Genomic DNA, 18,387 nt, shown 5'->3' with positions numbered 1-18,387 from the left:
GCTCAGGGCTCTGAATTTCAGTGTCAGTGTTTGTGTTCTGAAGTGGACTGGAGCTTTTGCAGCTTCTTCAATAAAAAGCGAGCTTGAAGGAGAGGTATATATGTATTTCCCTCTGGATCTGCTTCTTTTTTTCTCCCCTATATAGCTTGGTTGCTGATTAAGCATTCACTACTCCTTCTCTCTGATGTGCTGCAGGTTAGTGGCTTAGGCTGGGACTGAAAGCAACAGTTCTATGACCCCATCTTGCTTTTTGCCCTGTAGAGCCAGGCCTTTTCCCTGCCTGCACCCATTGCTCAGCATTAGGAGAGGTGCTAGATTTTGGGTGCTGGCATGTACTGCACTGCTGCAGCCTTGGTTTGTTCCTCCAGCTGAACTTTCCAGGACCATCTGGTAGATCTTCAGTGTTTTTCTTTCCTTGTTTTTTTTTTTTCTTTTTTTTTTTTTTCCCCCTTCCCTGTACACAGTGATAAACCTCCTAAAAAATGCCATCTCATCTTACAGTCCAAATACCAAATAGGAAAGCTTTCTTGATTTGCACTTGGACTCCCGCAGTGGAACCAGGTGTTTTCTGCCCGGTGACTCCCATAGTCACCAAATGCAGTGATTGCTCTGTTTGCTGCAAGTCGGTGTCATTAAATGTTCGTGTGAAAAGGCTTGTGGTAGCTGCTGTTTCTTTTCTGTGACAGTTGCCTGTCTAGGAATGAATTCAAGGGTGGAAGGAAGGACATTTGGGACGTGTTAAATGAACTTCTTGAAGCTCCTTTGAGAGGAGCAGTGCCAGTCAGCATCTCTCTGTGCCGAGGTGTTGATTGCATTATCTCCTCGTAATTTAACAATAATGCCTTTCATTATTGTGTATTTGGTTTGTGTGTTTCCGCCTGCTTTGTGGTGAATTCAACACAGTTGGCCACTAGTTAGCACATCAAAAGGCAGTGATAACCGGGGAGGTTTAATTGAGCTGCAGGCAGAGGTGGGTGATGCTGGATGCCTACTGCTGGGCTCTCTTGGCTCTGATAATGCTTGCTTGATTTCTAGCTCAAATGGATGGACATTCCTAACATCGTGTGTAGAGACTGGCCCTGGTTTACTCTGCTAGCTCTCAGTGTGCCCCTGACTGCATCTTAAGTCAGGGTGAGGGTGCAGACAGGTGTGATCCTGTCTTGTAGCTGCCTTGAGTGTATGTGGTCTGCTGGCAGAGGCACAGCACCCGTGTCTAACTATAGTGCTCATTTCCCAGAGCCATGGCCCACGGCTGTACAATAGTGACTGCTGGAATGCTTCTGTGTAGCCCGTGCTGGGTCAGGCTGAGGGTGCAGCCCATGCTGTGCATTTAACCTCAGTGACTCCCAGAGCAGGACTTCAGGGCTCCCCAGAACTTCATGACATCTTCAATCCAAACCCCCCTCTCCCTACATCTGAATTTACACGAACCCTTTGCAATGGCTTGGCAAACACTGCTGAGAGCGGCGAGGGACAGAAGCAGAGCTGTTAAACCTCTGCACAAACATGAAGGAAAGGAGCCGACGGGGGGATCAGGCCAGGCCACTGATGTGACCTCAGCCCAGGTGGCTGCAAGCTGCCCAGCACTCAGCCAGTGCCTGTGGTCCTGGGTGGCAGTGACAGCACACAGCGTTGAGATTGCAGCTAATCACCGGGAAAGCAGCATGGCGAGATGCTAATGTGTTGTGATGGCTTTTGTAGGCATTTTCCAGCATGCTGCGGTGATGGAGCAGAAAGATGACGATGTCTTTTTAATGATCTAAATGAAAAATGAAGCACGCATAGAAAAGCTGAGATGTCCTTGTGTTCTAAGTGACTGTAATCTGTTTCTGATAGCAGGGTACCAAAATAGCCCTTTGATTCTCAGAGGTAATTGTACCTCTTAATTAGCTGAAGGAAAAAAAAACACTGCCTGAGATCTTGCTATATAAATTATAATTAACCCCTTGGCACTGGAAGTTGAGATTTCCTGCCCCCGAGCACAAATGCAGAACGCATTAGCAGCACTTAGCGTCAGGCACTCTCGCCCACCGCAGAGGGGTCAGCTCGCTCCCCAGTGAATGCTGCTGGCATCCAGGAGGAAAATGGCCGGGACACCGCGGACACCCGAGGGGAAGCACTAAATGCACCATTTGGAGATGTTTGACCCGCTTCTTTTTTCAGAGCTGCAAATGCCACAGCAGGAAGGACAACACAGACAAACCCGGTGGGGAGATGCGAGCGAGGAGAGGGCCGTTCCCGGCAGGCGTTTTTGTTCATCGACATGGCTGGGTGGTTCAACTGGAGAATGGCTCCGGGGGCTCCCGCTTCACACACCTCGAGTGAAATAATTGTCTGTTGCCAGACACACTCGGCTGTGCCTGTTGTATGCAGAACGCACCGGCCACGGGCGACTGGCCACCCACTGTTATCATTCACCAGCATCCTGCTTTTTTGTCTCCTTTTCATTAGTGTCTCTCTGGGGATGAATTTTAACTCTTCCCACTGGAGGTGGACCCAAAGCGGAGCGCCAGGTCGGGAGCTGGAGGGTGAGGGTGAGCACCATGGTTGTGCTGGGCTGGCTGGAGGCTGCTCGCACCGTGGCGGTGCCTGCCCTGTGCCCCGTCTGCCCTGATGCACACAGATGGTCCTTGTTTCATGCTTTGCTCTGGCCCTCCTTTGGGAGGGCTGTGCCCTGTGGGGCCTGGGTTAGGAGCTGTCTTCTGTCCCTGCCAGGAGCTGGCACCAAAGCTCCCTTCCTTGGGTCAGCCAGCTCCTTGGCTCCTTCTGGGCTCTCAGATGGAGAAACTACTCTCTTCCACCATGTGTCACCCGGAGTGACTCCACTCTGCAGTGGGCTGTAAGGCATTTAGGCAGGCTGTTTTCCACAGGCTGTCTGTGGTAGTGTGGCACATCCTTGGGCTCCCGTACACCCGTGGCTCTGACAGGGAGGGGTGACACGGTCCCCAGCAGTGTCCCTGAGCTCAGTGGATGGCAGCAGCCATGGAGCTGCACTGGCAGGTTTCTCGAGTGGCCTTGTCTTGCCATGGCAGAGGTAAAGGGCAGCTCCACTCCTTGGTGTGGCCATGCAACTGAAGACGTGGCCATCAGGGCTACCTTTAAATACTGCAGCTCCTTTACTTATAAATAAAGAGGAATTAGGAATTTTCCTTCTGCATCCTCCATTCTCCTTTAAGACCGTAGGAGAGGACTTGAGAGGAGAGTAACGAGGTGTCCGGCTGGGGAGGAGCAGTGCAGGCATGGGGTAGGAGTGCTGGAAGGAGGGTTTTTCCTTTGCATTTTTCCTTTGAAAATGTGAAGTTTTTTTTAAAGTGAATGATGTGCTGATTGAAGAGTTGGCCAAAGAGTCCTCCAAGCTAAACAAGCTGTGTTTGTCTGTGCTAGGACAGGTGTAGGCTGGACACCTAGAGCAGCGGCATGCCATGTGCCTCCAGCATTTCACCCACTGTGCTGAGACTGACCCCTGCACAGACCTGCGGGGTCCCTCTGGGGTGGGGAGAGGACAGAGGGATCCCCTGTTGCAGAGAGGACAGAAATGCGTGTGCATGGGGAGAAGGACGAGGTCGTGTTCACGCTCAGCTCTGTGCAGTGAGGCTTTCTGCAACATGGTGGTATTATACAAGCGATAAATCAGGGCAGAATATGGAAATTTATTAAAAGATCCTACAGGCATCCACATGAGCTGAGCCTAAACTGAAACGTTTGGGAAACGCTGAGAAACTTTGGGTTGTAAATATGGGACTGAATCTGAGCTTTGCAGATGGTGTGTGTCTCTAGGTAAATCGAACTGGGATAAGCAACAGTAATATGTATTTTACTCTATCTACGTTGGTTCTTTAAACCCAGCATAACAACAAATAAGCTGTTAGAGATACTGCTTCTTTTCTGCTCTTGTTTGTAACGCCACAGATGAGGACTGGCTTAGTTCTGTACTTGATTTACTCCTTATATTACAGTTCAGCTTGGAATCTCCTTTTATAAATCCAAACACTCGTGCTTTGAGTGCGGAATTATATTTGAGCTTTTTAAAGTACATTTATTATACATAAAACTAATTTTACAGTTCTGACAGGTCTTATTTAAATGTCCAATGCCAGATGCCTTTTGTCCCAGGGGACTCTGGAAAGAAAAAGAAAAAAAGAAAACCATCAAAAAAGCCAACTTTTCAAACTTCTCATGCAGTGAAAAATGCAGTAAGAGACAGGTAAATAATCTTACCTATGCTGTGCCTCACCCTATGCTGTGAGTAATAGTTAAGGAAAAATACGTTTCCAGAAATAGATATATGAAACTAAAGGTGTTAAAGGCAGGGTTAATGGGATATCTGATTTTTGCTGTTTCTGTTGCTGCCACTTGGAGAAGAGCTGGAAGAATTGTGCTATTTCTAGTGGGAGAGACCTTTAGAAGAAGACCTCCTCTGAGGTATGTCATCCAAGGGCTCTCTTTGGCTGTGGTTGGTTCCAGATGGATGTGCCTCCGTGAAAAGGAGGGAAGGGCTCTATAGCTGGTTGTTCCTTGTCCTCCTCTGTCAGCCTTTACTGAAAATTAATTACAGTCATCTGAGAATGACGACTGTGTACTTCATCTCATAGAGCATTACACGGCGAAAGTGAGTGGCAGCAGCATGAGCATGAAAAAGTCAGTGTGTTTCTCTGAAATTGAATTCACATCCATTTGTAACAGTGACTCCCATTTAAAACCTTAAAACACAGAGGAATTTCCCCAGTGTGCCAGAGCATTTTTTCTGGTAGGTTGTGCTGCTACCTCTGCTCCTCTGGGTTCCAGAGCCACAAGAATCCCACTGAAAATACCGTAGCATCGTGCATCTTTATTTTGAACATGTTTTTTTACTTGTTGGAAGAAGGGGAAAGTTACAGTGAGCCCCTTTGAGAAATTGCACAAACATGCCTATATTCCCATCCATAAAATTAATCGTCATTATTTCAGCTCTGCACAGAATAATAAAACCTGCACAGTACACAGAGAACACGACATATTTCTGTGCCAGACACGGCTGATAATGTTAATTCAAATAACTCTGCAAATGCCTTCTGCATTTCTCCTCGTTGGCCCCAGTTTGGAGTACTCACAAACACAACAGTGGGACCTGGATGGGGCTCACGTCTGCAGTACGTGCAACCATCGTGGTGTTGGCACACGGGAGAGATTTATGTGTTTGGGAGTCCTTGGTATGAGGGTATGGTGGTGCTAACATCACACCTAGTTCATCGCTGAGGATGAGCAGCCAACCACCAGGCTGCCCAGGCTTGATGGATGAGTGCTTCAGGGTAAATATGGGCTGTCCTATGCTGCTGGCCACAAGTAAAGGAGCTTTGAAGAAGCGAGAGTACACGGGGTTCCCATCGTTGTCGTTCTCTGCTTATTGTTATTTTTGTGTACATCAGTATTTTTTTTGGGTTCGGCTGAGACTGGGAACAAGAGAGTCAAAATAACATCAGCAAAGTTTGTTCTTGTGGTAATTCTAACCCTCTGCGGGACGGGGAAGGTTCACGTTGTTTCCAGACCCAGGAGACTCCAGTGCTTTGGATGCATTTCAGCTGCGCGCTCGGGGCCAGGTTCTGAGGTCCTTGTCTGTTGGTCTTTACTGTGTCAGTAGGAGTTTATTCAAATGAGAATGATCAAAGACATCAGGGTTTGGCCCTTTATTTTCATTTTAGGTGCTTTTTCAAGCATAACAGAGCTTCTGAACTTTTTGAGGCTCATCCTTCACTAATTCCAGACTCAGAGCCTGGCAGCTTTTCAAGCAGTTTTCCTGCATCTGTAGAAATACTGTCCACTTGAGCTGTGTTTGGAGACAGCAAGACACCCTGGTGAGATAGAGGAATTTCTGTGCTAACATTTTAAACGTTTCTCTTTCCAGGCCTACGTCTTAGTCATTGCAAGCTTGCAGGTGGTAAAGTTCAGTTCAGAATTTGCTCGCTGCCACTCCCCGCCCAGACGTTTTTAAAGCACACAACCTATTGCCTCCAGTTTTACTGAATCTTGTCTAAATAAGCTTATTCACCATAGCTGGAGCTACTGCCAAAGTATTTTTAGTCTCTTATGTTAGATTCTGCACGAAACATCTGTGAGAGGCCAGGCCTGATTCTCCATTGCTTCGTGCTTTTTTCTCATATCTACAAATGGGCACAGATGGCTCTGTGTGTAATACTAACCCCAACCCAAATCCCTGTCTGAATAGTGCAGACGTGGGCTAGCAGCGCGATACTTATGATCCTAATGTTGTCCTCAGATGTTTTTTTTTTTTTTTAATTATTATTTTTATTTATTTTTAAGTTGGGTAAAACCTTTAAGACTTACGGACTGATTACAGACCTCAGCGTTCAGTGAATTTTCATTTAAGCTTCTCCCAAGGTGAATATTATTACTAATGGAGTTAGCTTATAGGGATCGTGTCTGAAAGCTTTGTCATCCCTCAGTGACCCAAGTGGGCAATCCTGAAAGGAGTACTTATTTGTTTTAGATTCTTGTTCTTTTGCCTTTGGTATTGCTGTTCTGGCAGAAGCAATAACCACCATAACCTCCTGCAGAGATGAGGGCTCACCTGAGAAGATCCCTGGGGTGCCTGGGGAGCACCAGTGGCTCCCAGTCATTCCTTGTGCATCTCTTGTTGGCTGCTGCTGAACAGGCAGGGGACTTTTTGGGTGGGCATCTCTGAAGGTGAAACCACCACCACGGTTCAGCTGGCTTAAAGAGCAGATGGTTCATCAGTGTGTGAGTGATGGTGTAGAACCCCATTATCTTTAGGCTGCCTCTGCCTGCGTACCAGCTGCGGACCAGCTGGGCATGGCAGTGTGCCGTGCTCACACAGCTGTCCTGGGCTGGGAACTCAGGAGCTGTGGCTGGCACCAGCGTGGATGTTTCCACATGTCTTGGCCTCATGTCATGTCGACGTGCCCACTGAATGCTGAGCAGATAACTCGGGGTCCTGGAGATGGAGATGCTGCTGGATGGTTGTTTGCAATGAAAATGCCCGAAGGCAGTTCTGGGAGCCTGAAGCCCTTATCTGCCAGTTCAGAGGTAAAAATCCCAGGAAGCTGCTCTAGTGTGCTGGGAAGGGGATTTTAGCCCTTGCTTCCTTGCTGAAACTGCTGAGATCCTGCGCTTTGCTCTGGCTCCTGAAGCCCTTTAGGTGAGTAGAAAACCCTGGGGAGGATCACAGGGAAGCTCACACCTCCCTGCCCAAAGCCGTGCTTCCATTGCTTTGGCAGTGCAGCCGAAGGCAGAGACCAGACCCTGCAGCCCTGCATGGTCTGTGTTGGCACTCAGGGGCTTCCGACGTGTGCGAGGTTCTTTGTGTGAAAGTATTTGCAGGATCAGGTTGCTGCAGTGTAAGTGCCTTTGAGGTCTTTGCTGCGTTATAGATTTTCTTCTGATGTCTCCCGTGCAAATATTTAACCTGTCTGGTTCCTGAGAGCTCCGAGTGCTGGCGTGTGCTGCTATGAGAGGGTTGGATCATCTCTGCAGTCTTTGCTTTGTTCACATGCTCTCCTCCGCAGGCCTGAAGGGATGCCATGGGATGTAGTGCTGAGCTGATGCCCCCAGGGGTTTATTTGCCTGAGATCTTGTCCTTCTTGATCAAGCAAGAGATTGTGGTTGTCCTTGCAAACCCGGGTGCTTGCAAATGTTCAGAAATACCTGGAGTGTTGGCCTTGGAGCTTCTGTTACCCCACCTTGCAGTGACCAGGCACCGTTTGGAGGAATATACAAATGAGAAAACAGAAATTACAGATGCAGCATAGATTCCCTCACTTGTCAACAGCCTGCAGGCCTTGTTAGACCCTGCAGACTTTACATAATTTTGGCGTTATTCCCTCTTATTACGTCATGAATATAAAGTGGAGACAGGGTCATTCTCTCCGATGTTGTGGTCACATAAAGGATTCTCTTATTTTTTTGCTTGGGGGCAGGCAGCGTTTTGAACAAGCTTCAAGTATTTGAAGCAGGGATGTGCAGAAGAGCCTGCCTTTGGCTGGGGTTCTCCCTGCAGGCACAGCCCTTCAAGAGTGAGTCTTATTCTCTCAGAGGAAGAACAAGTCTGCTGTGCTTACAGCCAGAGCTTCTGCAGTAACATCTGTGGGTCATCCAGTCCTTCTGTGCCTTCATTGCATCTCCCCTTTGCTGCTGCTTTGCACCTGGCTGGCACCTAGGAGTTTGTGATAAATATCATTAAGACCTTACATTTTTCAGGTACCTTTTTATTCTTGTGCTTTTCTGGCTCCCATCCTCGTGCTTCCAGGAAATATTTCAAAGATAATTTGGCATATTTTCTGCCACCTTCACATATCTTCCCGGCTTTGTGTTTTTTTAGCTGGAAGATAGCTTTTCAACATACATGTGTAATCCTTTTCACCTAGACATGTGAGGAATTCCAGTCTCTTCCAGTGGGAGTTTTCAGGAAGGTTTAGGTTAAATGGGCCAATAAGGCAAAATCATGTAGCAGAAGATCTTACCCTCTAAAGACATCTTTTTTCTTTCTCTCCCTCTCTCTCTCTCTCTTTTATTCCTGGAAAATGTATCAGACTATCTAGCTGTCAAAGAATTTAAACAATAATAGCTGATCTGAAGGCTGGAGCGCAGAGCTTTTGAAAATAAAGATTGTAATCTCTCTGCAGAGCACCTGGGGATGGAGGGGGCTGGAGGTGCTGTGTGCTGGGGGAGAATCACTGCCACTGAGGGCCCACGTAAAGTTCCCCTGTGTTTTCCAGGGCTGGGATTCACCCTGACTCATTTTAGTTCTCTGGGTCACTGTTCAGCATCGCTATTTGGGCTCTTGAGAGAATTTGGGGAGAGAGGGGCAAATCATAGATGCCTGGTTTAAAAAGGAGAATCTGTAGGGTAGAAACCAGCTGGGTTATGAACCCTACCCCAAGGCCTGACTGATCTCTCTAGTGGTAAAGGAGGAGAAGGAGCCCTAAAAATAAGAACATATTCTCAGCATCTTATGACTCAGCTTTTCCAGAAGTGGGTACCTCTGGGCTGCTTTAGCACATGCTTCAACAGCCAGGATTGCAGCAGGGAGCAGACAGCATCTGCTGAGCCTCTGCTCCCTCTTCCTGGACATCAGGGGCTGCTGAGCAGGGCTGTGAGGGTGCCTCTATGTGTGTCAGAGATGCTGTAGATGTTTGTCCATCACTGCTGCTTGGTGCAAGCAGTGGCACTCTGCTGGGGGGAGGGAGGGGAAGGGGGTGCTGGCGTAACCTATGCCACCCATGGGGAAGGTGAGTTCCATTTAGCTCTCTAAACTATAACGTTCTTTTATTAGATCTTTAAACTTTATTTAAATTCTTTATTTAAAAAGGGGGAGGAAGGTATCATATTTTAATTAGCAGCGGTGTCAAAGGAGACCTAGATTAATTATTTGAAATCACTCCATCCAGATGGTTTTAATTTTCACAGCAGGGAACCGGCATCTTTTTAAGGTGATATTTTTCAAATTAAAATCAGCTTGGATATTACTCATACTGGCTGCAGTGTGAGGGGGTGGGGGGAAGCAAGGCGCGTGCCCCGTGTTTGTTCATCTGAGCCCGGGCGCACGCAGTGTCAGCCCGTGTTGGCTGTGTGCGGGTTGCTGGCCATCTGGCAGCCTGCAGCTTGAGCTCCAGTGGAGAAATGGAGCATTTTATTGACCTTTACTTCTCCTTTGGCTGGATAAAGCCCGTATCTGATATTCGGGGTTGTTCTTAGCAGTTCTAGTAGCAGCGCTGAGGCTTGGATGGATGGGGTTGCCTTGTGGCTTAGATGTGGCGTTCCCAGAGCAGGGGTTGGCTGAAGGTGGGCAGGCAGTGTGGGTGAACTTGTGTCCTGTTTGTGCCTGAATGCAAGCTGCCGAGCCCTAGCTGGTGTTTGGCAGCCCTGTTTATGCCGCTGGGTGGATTTGACGTGGAGATCTGCAGGCAGCTCCTTGTAGCTCTGGGTATCGACCACAGTTCTTGGCCAGTGCTTGGCATCACACGTCTGGTTCCTTAGATTTCAGGCTGCTGCTTTCCCCTCTTGCAGTGACTGAATTTCTGTCCCTTCCTCATAGAATCACCAAGGTTGGAAAAGACCTCCAAGATCATCCAGTCCAACCAACGACCAATATTTCCCCACTAAACCACGTCCCTTAGTACAAGACAACCTTTCACAGTTACTTCTTTAGAGATAGTCATACTTCTGGCTATTCCCTGGTCCATTCCTATGGCACTGCATCTGAACAGCCTCCTGAGCAATTTGAAGCAATGACCTTCTCCAAGGCACATGCCATTTAGCTCGGTGAAGACCTGGCTTTGATCTGTGGCATGCTCTGCCATCCTGGATTTGTTCATCTTTGTATGCCTACAGTGATGGAATATTTCTGGCCATGTGGCCTTCCTGCCAGAAGTGTGGGTGAGCACTGGTTTGATTCCACCTGGGCACGTGTGAGACAAAGCATTCAGCACGCAGCTGCTGCTGGCAGTCAGGTATCCATCCTCCAACCACAGCACCTGCCTGAAAGACATAGATAAATATCCTTATGTACATGTTTGCAAGCTGTGTACTGGTACAATACAGGCATTATCCTACTTGCTGTCAGAAAGAAGTACAGAAACATATTCTTTAAATATCCCCTGTGATAAAGATGTAATGAATATATCTAAATAAATCTAAACGGTAACTGGCAAACCCTGAACTTACATGTGTGACTGGGCTGCAAAGGGAGAACTCCATTTAGGGCCCTCGTGAGTTAAAGGTGTGTGATATTTGCACTGCTGCAGAAGCCAAAAGCTGACTTTACAAGTGGGAAAAATATTAATGTGTTTAAATGAAACAAACTCCTATTTCTATCCCCATGGTAAATCCTTAACGGTGAACATATTTGCTCTTAGAGGGTTTTAAAGTTTGAAATATGAATGCCAAAAAGAATGTGACTTTCTGCAGCGCAGATCAAACATTCTTCAGAGTTTGGCAAAAGCCGTGTTTCTACGGTAAGACTCAGTTCTTACAAACGTGAGAATTTCCAGAGCAGGAGCGTGGATTTGCACTTGCTGACACTTACACATTCTTGCATTGTGTTTCCACCATGTCTACTTTCTCCCCTGCATATCGGAGATGGAGCTGAACCAAAATGTCCAGTCTGCATGTTCTTGCCTCTCCAGGGAAATTCTTGGAATCTGAACCTCGAGCATGACTGGAATTTGAGTTTAGATCAGAGTCAGAACGGAACGCTGAATTTGAGCGTGTATAGGTTTTAGTGATGATGATAACATGCTGTACATCTGTGTGACAGCTTGACCGGCTTCTGCAAATCAGATTGCATCAGGGCAGGTGGTATGTACAGATGAAGCAGAAATCCAGCCCCTGCCATGGCTCCTGGAAATGCTGCAACACAGTATTTGGCCTTAATAAGACATGCAAAAAACACAGTGACATTGGCCGCGTTTCTTCCAGTTGGGCCTGGAGTTGCAGGCTTAGCAGAGCTGTATTGCCACAAAGCAATCAGTGACCTCCTGGAAAGACGTCTTGACACTCTCAGGGCCCAGAACACAAACAGCATTGAACTTCTCCCCCACTAGCTGTCATGAGCACCAAGAGCCTGTGCCTGGGGTGCCTCTGTGCAGTGTTTGGGGGCTGCTGACTGTGGGGAAAGGAATCTCATTCTGGTTGTGCTAATCTTGTATCTTCCATGAGAAGGAAAGCCATTTTCTTACCTCCTGCAGCGTGGAGGGCTGCTTCTAGCATTACATTCCTGATGGGGTAGCAAGGACATACAGAGCACAGTTGTGTGTGCCTGTTCTGTGCTGAAGAGGCATTAAATCTGAAGCGTCTGACATGGAGACGTGTCGGATTGGCACCTCTAACCAAGTCTGAAGCTCAGCCCGTGGGTGGCTGTGGGGTTGTTCCCTTGTAGAGCATCCAAGCGTGGTGTGGTTCAAGTGGAGGCAATGGGACAACGTGCTGGTGAGCTTTGCACACGCTGACTTAACATGACCACACTGGTAAATGCTGTTTTTTCTTCTTCCTTTACAAGCCCAGCTTCTAGTGGAAACAGACACTTTTGGCAGTCAAGTCCGGATCAAAGGGAAGGAGACAGACTTCTACCTTTGCATGAACAGGAAAGGCAAGCTAGTAGGGAAGGTAAGTGTTTCCTATTGATTCTTTTTTAACGTGAGTGTTACCTTTAGCAGCCTCCTCAAAACTGCAGTGATGATACAAGCATTGCCTGTCAGCCTCAAATGAAAAGCAGGACTGAGCAGATGTGGCGTTTAAAGGCGGTCTGTCCCTTCACCAGGCCTCCCCCACATCCTTAAAATCAACTCTGCAGCCATCCATGGGATTCTGTGGTGATGTTTTGGATGCATATGGGTTGACACTTTACAGTTGGGTAAATTGAGAAAAGATGTCAATTCTGTATCACAGCGTTATGGAATGTGGTCCATATAACTTCATGACTTGATTGAATCCTGTCTGACTTTGGAGTCATATTAGAAAAAGGGAAAGCAAGAATGTGCTAGGAAAGTTAGCAACATAGTGCTGGTTCCAGTGTTGAGGCAGGTTATAGCATGGCAAAGCTAATACCGAAATCAGATCATTTTACTGGGACAAGGCCTCATGGTTCTAGCATTGCAGGAATATTTTATTACATTGGATCCCTGCACAATGGAAGCATGTTGGAAATTACAGCATATTTACCCATGTAGCTTAACTTCTTTGCTGAAGTCATATTTTCGTGCATTAACTTGTTTTTGTAGCTTAGGCAGTTCTTCTGAACTGCTGGCGAGGCTGGCAGCTCGCTAACGGGGCAGGAGGTGCTTCAAAGCTAAGACATGGCCAAACACCCCCAAAAGGTCCCTCCTCCACTGCTGCACTGTGCGCTGCCAGGAATTAAAATCTGGCATCTCTGTGGCTGTGAAAAAGGGAAGCTGAGTTTCGTTTTGAGTCAACAAAGGCAGAACAGTGAAAGCCACACTCCCAAACAGAAACCAGAAACCAATTGCTCTGATGAAACATTATTTACATTTGCGGTCCCAAGAGTGACACTTGTGGGACAAGTGCCTTCCCCCAGAGGATCGTTTCTGCCACTTTTATTTTCCTCGGAGCACTACAGATGCTTCTTTAGAGGCTGAGCCCAGGTCTTTCAGAGGCAGCACTAGCAGTGGCACCCTGCCTAACCCACTGGAGTTCTGCTTTTGCAAAGCAGGGAGCATCCAGAACTCTGTGGAGACTTGGAAATAGGATGTGCTGCAGGAGGATTGGACCAAAGCAGCCATTTCTCTCTGCTTCCTGCATCTCTGCAGTGTAACTGCCTGCTCTGAATGAGACACCATTGCTTGTCCTTGTTCAGTGATGGGACAAGGGGAATGATTTTAAACTGAGATAGAGGAGGATTAGGTTGAATATACAGAGGGTGGTGATGCACTGGAACAGGTTGCCCAAGGAGGCTGTGGATGCCCCATCCCTGGAGGCATTCAGGGCCAGGCTGGATGTGGCTCTGGGCAGCCTGGTCTGCTGGTTGGTGACCCTGCACATAGCAAGGGGGGTTGAAACAGGATGATCATGGTGGTCCTTTTCAACCCAGGCCATTCTATGATTCTATGACCTTGGACAAAGAAATTTGTTTTTTAACTGGATGTGAATGTATTGGGACGCACACAGATGCTTTTGAAAATTGCACTGAACATAAAACTGGGCATTAATTTCTTTACACCTTAGTTTTCTGTGGTAATACCATTTTTCCCTTGTCTTACAAGTGTTATAAGGATAAATATATTATTAACTTTGATGTGCTGATAGTATAATAATGGAGACCTTATAAGCATCCTAGTTATACGGGGATAAAGTAAGCATGAAATCTTACCGTTTTCTGTAACAGACTTTACCCCAGCGTGGGTCGGTGTTGGTACACATTGCCACCCACATCCTTTCCTGGTATGTGCTGAGTGTCCAGAAGCATCCTGGCAGAGTCGGTGGCTGTTTTTCACAATGTATAGTATATTTTGGCAACCTCAGCTGCCCACTGGGCAAGAAGGCAGGACATTTCTTTAGCTTGTCACCTTTCGTGCAGCGTAAAGCTTTTGTTTTTTTCTCGATGTGCTTTTTGTAACGTGAAGTTGGCAAACAGTCTGTTATTAAAAAAAAAAAAAAAAAATCTATTCTTGTAAATACGCCATCTGAGCCTTCCCACCCCAGACTGCTGACAAGTTCATAAAGCAGCCGACCTGAGCAGGAGGGGGTACTGAGCATTGCGCTTGGAAGGAAAATGTTCCAGACGCATTGCCCGTATTAACAGCTTCTCATGAGCAAAAAAGAAAATAATAGCATGTCTTCTTGATACCAAAGAGTGTGGTTTTAATTAGTATCGTAGTTTCAGCTCTTTTTGTGGCAGGAGTTTGGGGGAATGCTTTTTAGACCGAATGCTCCAAACAGCGTGTAAACCCCAAGGATAACATTAGATAAAAGTTACGCCTCGGCTTATACAAATATTTAAGTTCAGTCTGGGGGTGGAGGAGAATGAAACCCATAAACTGATTGTTTCACAGTTGCCCCGCTATGTTCATTTGGCAGCAGAGGAGCCCTGGGATGAAATTGGTTCTTTTTTTCTGCTCATTTCCTATTGCCTTACACTGCATAATCCCTGACAATACCAGCATATGCCATCTGGCTTTGTTCTCCTTCGCAGTCAGCATTTTTTGGATCCCCCCCAGTTGAAAACCTGCTTTGAATTTAGTCCTTTTTGTTTTCTATAATCACCTACAAAGGGCATTACAGATGGGAGCAGGTTGTTGTTGTTCTCAGATGGAACTTGTGACAAATGTGAGCCAGGCTCGCTCCCCACCTGATTGAATTGCGGGCAAACAGATTCATCCATCAGATTTAGAAGTGCAGCCTTTGGCTTTTTTATTTACTTATGGGCACCCATGCCAGCTTTTCTAAGTGGAGGCCATCTGATGGAGTTTTTTCAAGAGCCACCAACGTGTCGTCTTGCTCGTTTGTTACTGTGTGTTCACTGTGTGTGCTGTGTGTTACTGTGTGTTCACAGCCACTGTTGGCTAAAGGGCTTGGAGGTGATGAGGGCAGGCTGTGGATGGTATTTATTGTCATGGCATGCGATGTCTGAGGCTGCTGGTGTTCCTACACACTGCCTGTGAAACCTGGAGTGGGGCAGGGTTGTGCAGGGAGGTTAAAGGTGACCTGTTCCAGGGGAGGACAAGTTGGATTGTCTTTCTCAGTTGATTCTTGGTGTTATAAAGGGCTGAGAAAGATTCCTTTAATTTATGACTGTATTTTTTCTACCCGTGGGTATTTGGTGTCTCTATTTTAGCACATGTAGAAATACTGGCTTCTTTTGCACGTATGAGTTTGTAGCAAAAGGCATACAGTGACTTTGCACTCGGATAGAAGAGCTCAAGATTTGCGATAATTCAGTGCTGGAGAGAAGAGTTAATGGTCTTTGTGGAGGAGCTCGGAGTTTCTAGCTGTCATTCTCTTGGTGAGCCCTTCTCTGTTTTTTCTTCCTGCCCCGGCTTCTGTTACCTCATGCATTAAAGATAATAATGTCATTAAGGTGGGGACTTGATGCTTGTCAGAGCTAAGTCTTTTAAAGCAAGAATTAGCAGACCAGGATGTGAGCAGGTGGCCCTTAATTAGCTTGGCCACCTCTAACTGCTTTAGCTGTGCAGATTGGTGCTATCTAGAATTGCACGTCTTTGCAGAGATTTCCTTTCCCTGTTCCTTCCCAATCCTCTCATCACAGAGCGTTTGAAAGGTCAGGGGCCTGTTTGAAGCTCAAAGTGGATCCGTCGGCACAGGTGTGAGGTTACCAAAGCCCTGCCCCTTCCTTTAGCTGCTGCCCTGATTTCCTCTTGTAACGCACAGACTTTGGGGATGTGTCTTCTGGAATAACTTAGACTCTGAGTTATTGCAGGAGTCAGTACCGTGTGACAGTGCCTGCTCTGAAGGATATCTGAGAATGTAGCCCCAAATGGCCCAAATTTTCCTCAGGTACCTTCTGATCCCATAGGGAGAGCTGGCGGGGAATTTCCCCTAGTTCTCTCAGTGTGGAATCACACTGTGTGGTCTGCATGGGCATTGCTTTCTCAATTATAAAGGGAGGGAAGGAAATAGGCCTGGTTTTCTGGTGACCGAGGCTGGGGGAGGATGAACCTCGGCTTGCTGCAGGGCAGGAATGCAGGAGGAGAGGCAGAACGTGGTAAGGGAGCCGTGTTTGTCAGAGCAGTGTGTAGAAACGGTGAAGGTAATGACTGGAAGGAGCCCAAAAGATTTGAGAAGAATGGGGAAGGAGCTAAGCGTGTCTTAGATCTGATCCAGAAATTTCTTCAGAAGATGCTCCAAGCAATCCCACTGATGTTCTTCCATGGTTTACCTTAGCTGGGCTCTGTCTTTTCCAGATCCAACAGCAATATTGTTCCTTGCTCTTTGTTGGTGACGTTTTGAGAACAGCTCTGTGTCTCAGTGTTTTGAGCCGCTTGGTGAACTCTCCCAGGAAGGAGAAGCAGGTGTTGGGTGCTGGGGCTCATGGGGGGACAGGCCCTGAGTGCAGAGCCATAGGGACAGCATGCTCACTTGTCAGCTGGCTGCTGCCCTTCCACATCACACAGCTGTCATCCAGCTACTGCAAGTCCTTGTTTTGGGGCAGGATGTGGTTATGGAGAAAATGCCAGAAATAGGCCCAGGGATAGACAAAAGAGGGGCTTTCACAAATATCCTTCCCTGCCAGTTTATTCTGATGAAGGGAAAGTGGAGAGCGGTTGTGAGAAGCATGAGAAAACCTACTGCTTTTTTTCCTAGATGACTGCAATGACCGAGTCTTTCTGGTTGGTTGGTGGTTTCCTCAACCCAACACTCAGATAGAAAAGCGCCTTGAGTGCCAGATTTGGAAGCAGATGGGAGCAGGAATCCTGTTTGTTTGGATCCTTAGCTCTGTTCTCAGGCTTGGCTCTGTCCCACTGCCCTCCACAAAGCCTTGGCATTCAGAGCATGGGGCTACTGCCTGTGTCAGGAGTGGTTCTGGCTCCAGGTTCTGGTTCCGTTTTATGACCATAGGGAGAAGACATTTAGAGCTCTGCAGAAGGTGAGAACCATGGACTCGTGTCCCCAGAAGCCTCTCCTCATTTATACCACTTCAGTGCCTGCGAAGAATTCAAGCCAGAGTTTATGGGATACTATAAAATGGGCAGTTTCCCACTCAAACCGCATGCTGACATGCACCGTCTCTGTTTGGGTTTTCTTTAAAAATCTTCAGTGACCCCATATACGAACATTCTCAGAAAATCGTTATAAATACTTACACGTTACTTTGGAAAGAGCAATTTAATGAGTTTGTTTTTGTTTCTGCTTTCCCTCTGTTTAATACGATCAGTGGGAGAGACCTGTTCATGGAAACGCAGGAAGTCCCTGGCTGCTCGGGGTGACTGGTGCACTGCTTCAGCTTGCAGACAGCCAACTTGGGTGCTTTTGGGGACAAGCCTGCTGTTGCTGTGTCCATAGCCCTGAAACCCTCCTGGCATTCACAGAGCACAGAGGATCACTGCTGAGCTTCTTCCTTCAAAGCCCTGTCCAGCTCCTCTCAGCATTAAGGAAAGCAGTGCCAGGTGATGTGGCTGTGCCAGGAGCTGAAGGTGACACAGCTCTGCTGGCTGCATCGGTACTGCTCCCACCATAACCTGTATCAGAAGTGTAAGATCTCCTCTGGTGTGACAACTGCTTTCCAAGCCAATGTATTTTTTAACATTACCAGAAAGTTGCTTATACCATATGGCAAGACTCTCTATTTTTGCAGGACAACAAACAAATTGTTGCTAGATGCCAGACTGCTCTGGCAGAGCTTTATCACTGATTCCTGCCAGCAGTAGCCTTTAGGGGATAGTAATGATTTGGGGTTGTTTACATTGCAGCTTTAAAATAGGGGTTTTTCTTGAAGCATGTGTGTGTTTAGTCAGGAAAGTTGGCTAAAAAAGCTCTGACAGCATCAAAGAGTGAAGGCGCTTGTTAGGGCCTATGCACGCAGACCTGGCCCCTTGTAATACCCCAACCCTATAGGAAAAGGAGCGCTCTCTTACAGGAGCTTGGGGTGGCTCACTGGGAGCCAGCCTGTGTAGGACAGGAGTCTTACCTGGGTGGGGATACTGGGTGGATTCATGTGTCTGGATCAACATTCTTCATTTTGGAACAGGGCATTTCTGTAAAGCCAGGATCTGCACAGCCCGGGAACAAGGGCAGCCAGGGAAGGGAGCAGAGCCTGGTTGGTGCCTTGCCTGAGGATGCTCTGCACAGGGCTGGGCTGTGGCTCTCCCACTGCTGTCCCAATAGCCCTGAGCATTGCGAAGGCAAGCTCAGCACGGGCTGGAGCTGTGGGGCACCCAGCCACCTGCTTTTAGGATTCCTATA

General features: G+C 47.4%; 1 protein-coding gene across 3 annotated transcripts in view; it reads left to right on the top strand.

The window, feature by feature from the left end:
• FGF18 (fibroblast growth factor 18) overlaps nucleotides 1–18,387 on the top strand; it is a 65,843-nt gene that overhangs the window by 35,498 nt on the left and 11,958 nt on the right. For all 3 annotated transcript variants that reach the window (XM_090150953.1, XM_090150954.1, XM_090150955.1), the window contains one exon: nucleotides 12,011–12,117. In XM_090150953.1, the coding sequence (XP_090007079.1) occupies nucleotides 12,011–12,117 (107 nt within the window). The remainder of the gene's footprint in view (nucleotides 1–12,010; nucleotides 12,118–18,387) is intronic.

This window comes from Phasianus colchicus, chromosome 15 (assembly GCF_987193195.1).
Source record: "Phasianus colchicus chromosome 15, bPhaCol1.hap1.1, whole genome shotgun sequence".
In the NCBI taxonomy this organism is placed as follows: Eukaryota; Metazoa; Chordata; class Aves; order Galliformes; family Phasianidae; genus Phasianus; species Phasianus colchicus.
Note: the sequence above shows the minus strand (reverse complement) of the source record. Positions and strands in the feature narration are given on the sequence as shown.